This window comes from Pleurodeles waltl, chromosome 11 (assembly GCF_031143425.1).
Source record: "Pleurodeles waltl isolate 20211129_DDA chromosome 11, aPleWal1.hap1.20221129, whole genome shotgun sequence".
Taxonomy (NCBI): Eukaryota; Metazoa; Chordata; class Amphibia; order Caudata; family Salamandridae; genus Pleurodeles; species Pleurodeles waltl.
The window spans coordinates 152,380,600-152,393,108 of NC_090450.1; the positions used below are offsets into that span (position 1 = coordinate 152,380,600).

The window sequence follows — 12,509 nt, forward strand, 5'->3', positions numbered from 1 at the left end:
GCGTTGAAAAAGACCAGTGATGCGTTGATTTCTCACCCGCCAGTGGGAACATGCATCGTTCCTTCTTCGGTCGGGTCGGCGTGCGTCATTTCTTCTCTCCCGCAAGAGAGCACTACGTCGATCCGAGTGGGCACCTCGGGTCCAGGCAGGCTTTGTGTTGATTTTCCGCACCCAGAGAGGTTGCATGGTGTCAAAAAAACGCTCTGCAGGGTGGGGTTGCGTCGTTAACAGCAGCCGATGTGGGTGTTACGTGTCGTTTCTCCAGCCAAGTTGCATCGATCTGCCATCCGCGATTCAGGTGGAGCGTCAATTTTAGCTGTGAGGCCGGCAGCACGCCGCTTATCAGCCACAAGGCACGTAGTGCATCGAAAGTTTCCCCACGCAGTGGTCTTTGCGTGGATTTCTGTCCTTTTTCTACCAGCTTTCATTGTCCAGAGACTGGTTAGGGCACCACGTGGCAGGCAGGGCTCTCAACAGAAAGCCCAAGTGCTGGCAGAGAGAAGTCTTTGTTGTCCCTGAGACTTCAACAACAGGAGGCAAGCTCCGTTCAAGCCCTTGGAGATTCTTCTCAAACAGGAATGCACAACAAAGTCCAGTCTTTGTCCCATTTCACAGGCAGAAGCAGCAACTGAAGGATTGCCCAACAAAGCATATTCACAGACAGGGGCAGCTCTTCCCCTCAGCTCCTCAGCTCTTCTCCTTGGCAGAGGTTCCTCTTGATTCCAGAAGTTATCTAATTTTTGGGCGGTTTTGGGTGCTCTTCTTATACCCCTTTCTGCCTTTGAAAGAGGCCTACTTCAAAGAGAAGTCTGTTGTTTTCAAGATCCTGCCTTGCCTAGGCCAGGCCCCAGACACACACCAGGGGGTTGGAGACGACGTTGTGTGAGGGCAGGCACAGCCCTTTCAAGTGTAAGTGATCAATCCTCCCCTCAGCACAGATGGCTCATCAGGATATGCAGGCTACACTAGCAACACAAAAGGATGATGGACGGAGTCACCGATCTGGGTTTAATCCATTGTTCTTTTGCTCACCATGCCACCCCAGGTTGTACCCAGCCATATGCAAATCAGTCTTGACCCTGTTCTACATAGAAACAGTCCAGGCCGAACTGTCAAGCCAGGTCTTCCTTGGACCAGAAACAATCATTCTGGGACCGGTTTCAGGGTATCACCCTTCATCAGCCAGGCTAGCTTGAATCCAGAGGCACAGTGAAGAAGGGACCGATGTCTTTGCATACCCTTCCCACTTAGGGCAACTTTAGCAACACAAAAGGATGGTGGACGGAGTGCTGAACAATGCAAACACTCACCCCCAGTCACAGATGTGGGTTTAATCCATCGTTCTTTAGCTCACTATGCCACCCTAGGTTGGACCCAGCCAAATGCAAATCAGTATGAAGAATGTATGTACTGCCAGTGTTTTGTTTGCAAGTGGCACACCATGGTACAACACAGAAATGCTACAGTGGTGAACAGTGTGCATAGCGAATGTGTGTGCTGAATGTATGTGTGTCGGTGAAGGCACAATGCATGAAGTACTGAATAGTGTATTTGCTTTGTCAGTGCACTGAGTGCAAGTGTGCTTCTAATAAGACATTAGATGGCGGATCCTGGGCTCTATTTTAGAAAGTCCAGGCCTGTCTGGTTTAAAAATGAGGAGAAGAGGAATTGAACCCCCAGCAACAGGTTTGTGTATGGCTGCATTCCTGTGAGCTTGGTGGGGCATACTCATGAAGCAGCACAAAGACTCCCCCGCTACACTTAAAAGTGCCCTTTGATCCAGTGATAGATCACAAGGAAAGGGCTTGGCTACATCTCACGAAAGAGATGGGACTCATAAGGGAATCATAAATAGTAGGGCTGCGAGCCTGCGATTAACCTTTTCATGCACATGTCACTGTGGCTGACATCCAGGTGTTTTAAAGTCTAGTCGCTCCCGTGGCCTGTATTCTGAGACTATCAGTTTTGGAGTCTGTGACACATGGCCTTTCAGGAGGAAGAAATGAGAGAAGTGTACACTTCAAAAAAAGCAGAACCCCAACATAAAACTTTAAATACTCAGACCCTAAATCACACTCAGTGCCTGAAAATGAACTATACAAAGAGGATGTTGAGTCCCCAAAACGTGTCTTCTACCAAGCAGCCAGATGGGCTGTGTGAGGACGGTAGCTCTTCAAGAATTCTGCCTATGACCAGGACTAGGGTCTAAGACCTGCTTGTCTTCCTGCTGGGTGAAGGGACGTTACCCAGGGAAACCGAGACCACCTGCTCTGAAGGCCGGAACACAAGCTTCTTCCTACTTGCCAAAGCCAGTGTGCCCTGTGAGGAGGTGAGTGTTTCAGGGAGTGAGGTACAGTGGAGAGCTGTGCACTGAACTGGTTGTTGCCCTTGCTCAGGATCGAATTGGGGACCGCCCCCCCTCCCCCCCCCCCCCTCCCCCTCCCCATATTGCCAGGAGAGGGCCTCCATAAAGTTAGCCATGAATCGAGTGCCTTGCAGGGAGTATGAAGCACGGACCTCTTCATTGTGGTGACCCTGTATTCCAGGAAGGCCACCATGGATGTAATTGTTGCCAACTAAGCACCAAGATGCCAGTAGGGTCCGCTATGGTAGAGGTGATCTAGCAGTGAAGCCCAACACTGTGCCAGTGGTAACGCGGCACCACTGGGTGCCAGCAGGGGCTGACAGTACAGAGTATTGCAGAGGTCGGTCTGTCAAATAAGCACTGAAACCTGAACCCTGGCATGGCTCCGGTACTCTTGAGGACATCAAGGGTACTTTGCTCCATCATTGGGAATTAGTCAGGAGCACAAAGATAAGACAACACCCTCCCTCCCCTGCCCACCAATGTGGGGGAAAAGCTGAACTTCCAGTGCCAGCGAAAGCCAGGAGCAACTGTGATAGCTGTGGAAGCTAGCTATGTTGCTCAGAAGAGAGTCTGCCGGGTGCTGCCACGCATTCCACGTGCAGACCGGCACATTACATGCTTCAGGTACATGCTCAAGCAGGTTTAGATCATTTCTAGGGCCTATGGTCGGGGTACCCATTGAAACGCTGAACGCTTCCTTACATTTGGAAAGGGTAAGACTTGATACCGGCCTCAGGAGACTCTCTGCTTTTGGTGCTGTTGCACATAGACACTTTTGACTGTTTCCTAAGAGTCGTTGTGGTTTCTTGAATAAGGCCTACTAGTCAGTATTCCCTCGATGTAACCACCAGTAAATGGGGAATAACTCAGACCACATTACAACAGAAGGGATTTGCCAGTTAGATACTAGATCCCTGACCTCAAGGGGATTGTATTATTGCTTACGAATGATGTAATACCTCTTTAAATGCATAGAGTATGAAAAACAAGTATTTGGCTGGACATTGATTTATTGACATTGCTGAGTGCACTTTGAGTTATGAATTGTGTTCACTAACCTGTATCTACACTATTCCACCTCCCCCCTAACCCCCCCCGTCCCCCGGCAGGGGAGCCATTGACTGCTTGTCCACAGCTACCACTAAGAGCCATGTGCAGAAGGGGTACCTGGCCCAGTTGCTCAGGACTTATAGTAGGTCAAGTACCAGGACATCAGGATTAAATGGCCTCAATCACCACAGTTGGACCCAGTAGCCCCACTGTGCCCTGGGGCCCTCTGAAAGGGGTTCTGACAAGCTGTAAAAGGAAAGGCAAAATTGCCTTGAAATGTTGGTGAAGAAGTTTTGCCAAGGGTTTTTTCCCTCTGCGGGATAACATTGAATGTGCATGTATGATAATAATTGTCATAGGAATGTTTCAACTAAGGATACATATGTGTGAATACTTTTTGGTTAGCTGGAATACTCCTTTGTATGTTACCTGAAGTACTACTGAAATTGTTTTGGAGTCTCTCAAATTTGGGAATCTACTAATGTAAAGAAACTTATTGGTGTTGATTATGGACTTTACAAGCTGTACTTCCTGAAATTGGTCCACCTCAAAGAAGTTTTTATTTCTTAACCTTTTAATCATGTTTTAATATTTTAAGACTTTTGATACTTCTAATGCCTGGCCATGCTATGGGTTACAATTTTATTCTTCTCAACAGACAACTGTCCAATGATGCATATACCCGGATTTACATTCCCTGTCAAGGAATACCTTTTGGAAGATGTTATTGAAATGTTGCGGTAGGTGAAGTTGTTACTAGACTTAAAATTGTGCACCAGAGATTAAAGACTAGTCTGATAACCCAACTGCTGCACACACCTGGAATGAAGACCCTTTATATTGAAAAATTGGAAACCATCTAGATGGAAGGGGGCATGTTCCTAATTTCCAGGATTATAGCACTGTGATAAATGCTATTAAAATTCAACCAGTTAGGAAGAGGTAGTTATTTTCTATAGCCCTGTAAATTTAACGAACTGGATTCCTACCCCAATATAATTTCTTGTAATAGGGGCTGACTTTTCTTATAAGAAATAATATTATTTTATTATTAATTTATTATTATGTTCTATATCGTCTCCCTTGCTTGGCACTCTGGAGGTTGTTAGAAATTAGTAGATATTATGTCAAATACCAGAGCACACTGCCACAATAACATACAGAGTCCAGTCAAATGACTGATCCAAGATGAGTAGACGTGCTGTTTATTCCTTAAATAGTAGAAACTATTTACCGGTTCTGGTTTCCTGGCCGAATTGAATCACTTTGTAGCAGAGTGTGCTCACCGGATTGGCATCTGATACATGTAATATTTTATTCAAGCACTGTTTTTGTGATTACAATTTAGGCTACTTTAGGATGTGCGTATATTCTGGCATTGCCACCATTGTGCAAAATTAGATATTAGTAGATAACAGGGAAATTCACGCTAGTTGTATATTCAGTCATTGTCCTACATAATGGTAAACATATAATCTGTTTGTTTAATGTGGCAAAGCGCTATTGGCTACCAGGGTTATTGACAAAGACTTTGCAGTCTTTAAATTACCAGTGTGCACATTATCCAGAAGCTCTCTTAAGCTTATTTTTTGTAAGCTTGCCTGATTAAAAGGTAGTGTTTGTGACTTAGGTGGCCTATAGAAGAAATCTAGATAAATATCTATAAGAGAGATGCTGCAATTATTATGGGAGGACTCTATTTCAAAATACATTCCACTTGGACCAGATACCATGTGGAGAGCACTTTCCAAACTCCTAACGGGGTCCTCTAGTAGTCCTACCAGGGAAACATGGTGAACCATCAAGAGGTTATCTGTGCCGAAACAAAAATGTTGTAATATATAATAAAATATCTTAAATTTGGCATGTTCCTAAACACAGAACTTGGATTAGAGTTGCAACAAGAGGAGTAATAATGGACATTTTGAGAGCTTGCAGCACATTCTTGCACCTTAAACGACCTTTTTCTTGAGTGATGGAATATTAGGCGTCATTTTGAAAGTGAATATTTTTGTGTGATTTTTAAAGTAATCTGGGCACTAATTTGTCTTTTAAAATTAAACACAAAATCGCCAGTGTCATGGCTGGTGATTTTTATTGCCAAAATTGAATTGGCTGCACCTGTGAATAAGTGTGTCCAAATGGCGGTGTTATGGGACTTAACAACCACTCACTCCATTGCAGTGCTTACTTGTAAAAGAGAAAGTGCCAGTGTCCAAACGTTTGCTCATAAACCTGTTGAATTATAGAAATGGCCTGGGTTCTGAATACCAAGCTAGCATAATCCATATTCCACTTCATGCCTCTTATTTTCCACCACCAGACACTCCTTGCCTTTTTCTCTATTGCAGGTTTTTTTAAATTAAATATACCTAATTGCTCTAGTTCAAAGGCTGATGAGGTGAAATAAGTACTGGTCCCCGGAAATGAGTGCCAGTGGATAACACCTGCATCCACCAGATGAAATTAAGCACTGATTGACTGCCATAGTCATCAACTAATGAACCCTGTATATATTTTATTTACTTATTTGCACACAACCTTTGATCTTTAAAGGCTTGCTTGCCATTTGGCTCGTTGGATAAGTTTATATTGGGTGCTAAAAATGCCTCCACTGCTATTGACTTTTGTTATTGATCTCGGGTAATCACTTTCATAGGCCTTTCCATGTCCTTACTACAAAGGAAGGAGGGAAGAGGAAGTAGCATTTCTGCACACCCAGACACATGGGTTAGAATAGCCATTGTCTAACAAGTAGTATGTTAAAAAGTAATTGCAGCCAGGATGCTGAATTTCATGAAGAAAACATCAGAAGATCTTGAGGTGGCTTGTGACACAAAGAATGCTGTCAAATTCAGGAGGGTGTTGACAAACATCACAGAGGATTTTCTTTTACAGTCTGTCCTCAACGACAGCATTTAAACGGTTTATTAGCTACCATGTGTGTTACAAGTCCCAGCTGCAGCCCCCATGCTCTCATGGTCTGAGCTTGTTTTTAACAGTAGACCAGCTAAAAGGGTAAGCTAGCTCCATAAAAAGGCCAGAACATTATGTTATCCCAGTGTGTACATAAATGTGTTCTAGTGCTAAAGACCCCCATGTTTACATTCGTAACACTAGGTTACATAACTAACTCTTGTTAGAAATCCAGTCTCTAGTTGGCAGTCAGTTTGCACCCTGACCAAGTAGGTACCCTCACTCTAGTCAGGGTAAGGGAGATACACAGCTCAGATAACCCCTGCTCACCCCCATGCTAGTTTGGCACAAGCTGCCAGACTTATCTCAGAGGAAATGTGTAAAGTATGTGTACAAACACACACAGTAACACAGTGGAAAAACACCACAAAAGAGTCCTAATCCCTAAAAATTAATGTATGCATTACTTTTGCACAAAGTACCTGGTATGCGTCAAAAATAAATGCACGGCGGTGTCGGAAAAGCAAACGATACGTCGATTCCTTACTCGCAAGTGAGCCCCTGCGTCCATTCTTTCTGTGCCGGGTAAGCGATGCGTTGATTCTTTCCTGGCAGGGAAGGGGATACATTGATTTCTGGACAAGCTGCCTCTGGTCCTTGCCGTGATGTTGAAGATTTTGACACCCAGGGACGATGCGTGGAAAAGCCGGACGCATGGCAACGATGAATCCGCACTGAGCTGGGATTGTGCCAATTTTACAGTCGCTGTGTCAATTTTTCAGCCGCTGTGCAGGCTCAGCGTAGATTTTTCTGCTGCTGGGCTCCGGTGCGTGGATTTTCTCCTTCTCCTTCCAGGGGTCCAGGGACTGAATGTGGGACCACTTGGCAAGTCAGGAGGTCTGAGTAAGAGAGTCCAATTGCTGGTAGATGAAGTGTTTAATGTCCCTTAGACTTCTTAACAGGAGGCAAGCTTAGTCAAATCCCTTGAAGAATCTTCACAGGCAGGATAAACAGCAAACTCCAGTCTGTGTCCTCTTTAAGGCAGAAGCAGCAGCTGCAGGCCAACCAAGCAAAGCACTCACAGCAAAGGGGCAGTACTCCTACTCCAGCCCTTTTCCTTGCAGAAGTTCGTCTTGATCCAGAAGTGTTTTAACCCCTTAGCTGCTGGGCCTTCCGCCCCACCCCCTAATTCACCCTCCCCTCTTCCCACCGGCCCCATAAATGGGTGTGAAACCAATGCTGGATCCCGGACAGCTAAACATTTCTGAAAAGAAGACAAAATTCTGAATTCAGCAAGAGGTCATTTGTGTAGATCTTCAAGGTTTTCCGACAGAAAGTAACAGCTAAAATAAAAATACATCGAATTTGAGGTGGAAAAAAGAGCCATTTCTGACCACGTTTTCTTCTATAACTTTTTCCAGCTATGGCAGATTTTTTAAAGCAATATAAAGTTACGTCTGCTGGACTCTTCTGGTTGCGGGGATATATAGGGCTTGCAGGTTCACCAAGAACCCTAGGTACCCAGAGCCAATAAGTAAGCTGCACCTTGCAATGGGTTTTCATTGTATACCGGGCATGCAGCAGTTCATTTGGTGAAATATAAAGACTGAAAAAATATGTATCAAGGAAACCTTTATATTTCCCAAGTGGGCACAAGGTACGGTGTTGTGAAGCTGTGGGTATTTGCACATCTCGTGAGTTCCACGGTCCCCATACTAGCATATAAATTACAGGGCATTTCTAAAGTAGACCTGTTTTTTTTTTTACACATTGTCTTACTTCTGATGGATACAACTACCTGTGGATTCCTCACCTAATGAATACTCCCATGGCGCCAGCATTCGACGGAAATCTTCTTACTAGTCTCTGCACGTCGACGAGGACGTCACTCTTGCCCACGCGACGCCGTCTGACGTCATGCAGGCAATAAGAGGTCCTCGCCGACGTGCCGATGACAGTTCCCTTTTTTCCGTGCATTCGAAACGGTTATCTTCGAGGGAGCTACTGTTACCTTCGTGGTTACAGTGTATTGTCTGCTGCGTAGTCTTCTTTGTGGTAATAATGTCTCAGAGGAAGTCGGGTTTCAAGCCCTGTCGAGAGTGTGGGGGCAAGATGTCAGTTACAGATCCTCACTCCGACTGTCTATGGTGTTTGAGCTCCGACCACGACGTCTCGACTTGCGATTCATGTCAACACATGAATCCGAAGGCCCTCAAAGAGCGTGAGGCCAAGTTATTCATGGCAAAGTCAAAGAAGAAGGAGAAACATCATAAGAAGTCTTCTTCGCCAAGGTCTCACCGGCGTCATCGAGACTCCCGGCGCCGTAGAGACTCACGACGTCATTCCAGCAAGGAGTCTCGTTCGAGGTCACCTTCGGCTCGGCGTCGGAAGACTTGGGAGGTCAGCCCCACGGTCACGCCGCATCCTTCGACGCCGTTGCCCTCTCCGGCGTCACCGACTTCGCCTGGTCAGGCGTCGGTGATTGAGGTGGTGCAGCCTCTTGTGTTTTCTCCGGCGTCGCAGACGTCGAGGCCGGCGTCGGGGTCGCCCTCGATCCAGGCACCCCAGTATCCGGCTTTTCCCACTCCTGGAGCCGATAGTACCGCGTTTCTTAATGCGATGTATACCATCTTTCAGCAGATGGCTCCAGGAGTTGCTCCGGCTGGTCCTTCGGGGCCCTTGGCCTTTTCCTTGGGTGATCCTGCGCCTCTTCGGCCGGCACCCTTTATGCCCTTTCTCCCTTTCGGGAATGTGGGCTCGGCGCCGGTACCGGCGTCGGTGGCCGCTCCGGTGGCTTCGGATGTTTCGGCCCCGGAGGTTGCCCTTCCGTCGAAGTCAGGATTTTGCCCTGTGACTCCGGTTGGTCCATCGGCTCCAAGACCTCGTCCTCCGGCTCCTGCCTCGGCGCCGAAGCTGCCTGTGGCGCCGAACGCGGCGTCAGATGCTTCTGGCGATCGGCGCCGTTCTTCGACGTCGGCGGAGGCCATGTCGACTCCGCGTATCGAGGAGAGACTTCATTCGAGGAGGCGTGCTCTTCGTCTTTTAGAAGAGCAGGAGTACCAGCGAGTCCTAGAGGAGGGAGAGATTGAGGACTCTGGAGACGGACTGCATGGTCTGGATACAGCCAGTGGACTGGACACTTCCCCTGAGTGGGACCTTTCATCTCCAGGGGAATATACGGAGGAGGCTGCTTCCTTTCATGCTGTGGTGAGGAAGGCAGCAAGCTTTTTGGACCTGCCTTTGCCGGTGGCAGAGGCGAAGCAGAATTTGCTGACAGAGGTATTGCATCCGGCCTCTGCTGCAGCTGAGCCTCTCTTGCCATTTAATGAGGCTTTGCTGGATCCGGTGTTGGAGGTGTGGAAGAAGCCGGTGTCTTCCTCGGCCGTTCATAGGGCTGTGGCCAGGAGGTATCGAGCTGCACCATCTGACCCTGGCTTTCTCTCTAGACACCCTACGCCGGAGAGCTTGGTGGTGCAAGCCTCCTGTTCCTCAAAGTCAGCGCCTGGTTCCTTCCTGACGGTGCCTGGAGACAGAGACTCCAAGAAACTGGATGCGCAGTCCAAGAAAATATTTTCGTCATGCAGTTTGGCGTTGAAGGCCACCAACGCAACGTGCATTCTGGGGAGGTACATCCATGCTCTGATGGATGATATTTCGTCCTCATTTACGGAGCTCCCCCAGGGTCTCTTGGATGTGGTCTCGGACGCCCAGGCTGCCGCGACCCAGATTATCCAGTCTGGGCTGGACACGACCGACTCGGTGGCCAGGGCAATGGGCACGGCTGTGGTGGCAAGAAGACAGGCCTGGCTCCGAAACTCAGGGTTCTCTGCGGATGTGCAGTCGACCCTGCTGGACCTTCCGTTTGATGGGGACAGACTGTTCGGAGCCAAGGTGGATTCGGCCTTGGAACGATTTAAGGAGAGCAGAGCCACAGCCAAATCGTTAGGACTGCAAGCTCCTTCTTCCTCTGCCTCTTCTAGATTTTTCAGGAGGTTTCGGGGATTTGGGCGTGGCTCTTATTCCTCTTCCTTTCGGGGGAGGTTCCAGCAACCCGCCTCTTCCCTCCCCTATAGGTCATTTAGAGGGAGGGGGAGGGGTGGGGTCCGTACCAGAGGAGCCTTTCAACAGCACTCTGCCTCTTCCTCGTCCTCTGGAGGGGTGCAGCAGGGGAAGCAGCCTTAGGCTTCCACCGTTTCCCACTCACTCCTCTCCTGTAGGGGGAAGATTACAGCATTTTCTCCACAAGTGGAAGTCTATCACAACGGACACTTGGGTTCTCGGCATTGTGGGAAAAGGCTACGCCCTTCCTTTTCGGGAGTTCCCGCCCCTCATCCCGCCCCGCCCATCTTATTGTTCAGAAGAACACCTCCTGTTGCTAGAACAGGAGGTTCAAGTCCTCCTTTCAAAGGGCGCGGTAGAGTTGGTCCCAGAGCAGGAAAAGGGTCGAGGTTGTTACTCAAGATACTTCCTGATTCCCAAAAAGGATGGTCAGTTGAGACCAATCCTGGATCTGAGGATCTTGAATTGGTTCCTCAAACAGGAAAAGTTCAAGATGCTGACCCTAGCACAGGTGCTTTTGGCGTTGAACAAGGAAGACTGGATGGTGTCTGTCGACTTGCAGGATGCTTACTTTCATATCCCGATACTCAAGTCGCACAGGAAGTATCTCCGGTTTGTGGTAGGGTCGCAGCACTATCAGTTTGCGGTCCTCCCGTTTGGTCTTACTTCAGCACCTCGAGTCTTCACAAAGGTGATGTCAGTGGTTGCGGCGGAGCTCAGAAGGAAGGGGATAGCAGTATTCCCTCACTTGGACGACTGGTTGATCAAAGCCAAGTCCCCGGAGCTTGTGTCGCATCATCTGCAGTCAACAACCCAGTTGTTGTTCGACCTGGGCTTTTCGGTGAACGTGCCCAAATCTCACCTGGAGCCCTCTCAGTGCCTCCTGTTCATAGGGGCAGTACTGGATACAACATTGAGTCGAGCCTTTCCTCCGCCTCAGCGGATTCAAGATATTCAGGAATTGGTTCCAATGTTTCGAAATGGAGCGGTAGTTCCAGTCCTCAAGGTCCTTCGTCTGCTCGGTCTGTTCGCCTCCTGCATTCTGTTGGTCACGCATGCTCGCTGGCACATGAGGGCTCTTCAGTGGTGCCTCCGAAGGCAGTGGTCTCAACACAAGGGAGATTTAGAAGGCACTGTCAAGATCTCCAGAGATGCTGCTGTGGAATTGAAGTGGTGGATTGCGGGCAACAATCTTTCACAGGGAAAGCCGTTCGCGCAGTCGCCACCAGTGGCCACGGTAATAACGGATGCTTCCACCCTAGGATGGGGAGCTCATCTGGGGGATCTGGAGATCAAAGGGCTTTTGTCTCCAGAGGAACAGGTGTTTCATATCAATCTGTTGGAGTTACGGGCTGTACGTCTGGCTTTCAAGGCTTTCCTCCCATCCCTTCGTGGTCAGTCGGTACAGGTCCTGACGGACAATACTACCACGATGTGGTACATAAACAAACAGGGAGGAGTAGGGTCGTACCTTCTCTGCAGAGAAGCTCTTCGGCTATGGTCCTGGGCAAAGGACCATCAGATTTGCTTGGTGGCAAATCATCTGGCCGGGGTCTTGAATGTACGTGCGGACACTCTCAGTCGCCAATTCTCGGCAGACCACGAGTGGCGTCTCCATCCAGATCAAGTATGTTTAATCTTCCAGATGTGGGGGTTTCCTCGGATAGATCTGTTTGCCCCTCGGGAGAACGCGCATTACCCGTTATTCTGCAGCCTCCAGTATCCGATGCAGGGAGCGTTGGGGGACGCGTTTCAGATAACCTGGTACGACCAGTTGCTTTACGCGTTTCCCCCCATACCCTTGATTCCTCGAGTATTGAGGAAAATTCGCCAAGACCGGGCCCAAGTCATCTTAATAGCTCCGGATTGGCCAAGGAGGGTATGGTACTCCGACCTTCTCCAACTCTCACTGTGCCCTCCGCTCCGTCTCCCTCTCAGGGCAGACCTCCTCTCGCAGTCGCAGGGGCAGGTTCTACACCCCAACCTCCAGAGTCTGCACCTACATGCTTGGAGATTGAACGGGGCAACCTGAGTTCCTTCTCTCTCCCGCCTGATGTAGTGGATGTTATCTTAGCGGCCAGGCGACACTCCACTAAATCTATCTACGCTAATAGGT

At 48.4% G+C, this 12,509-nt stretch overlaps 1 protein-coding gene across 1 annotated transcript in view; it reads left to right on the forward strand.

Moving 5' to 3' along the window:
* Positions 1-12,509, forward strand: part of DHX36 (DEAH-box helicase 36) — a 275,760-nt gene that overhangs the window by 64,372 nt on the left and 198,879 nt on the right. The window contains exon 9 of the mRNA XM_069213319.1: positions 4,077-4,158. Within this exon, the coding sequence (XP_069069420.1) occupies positions 4,077-4,158 (82 nt within the window). The remainder of the gene's footprint in view (positions 1-4,076; positions 4,159-12,509) is intronic.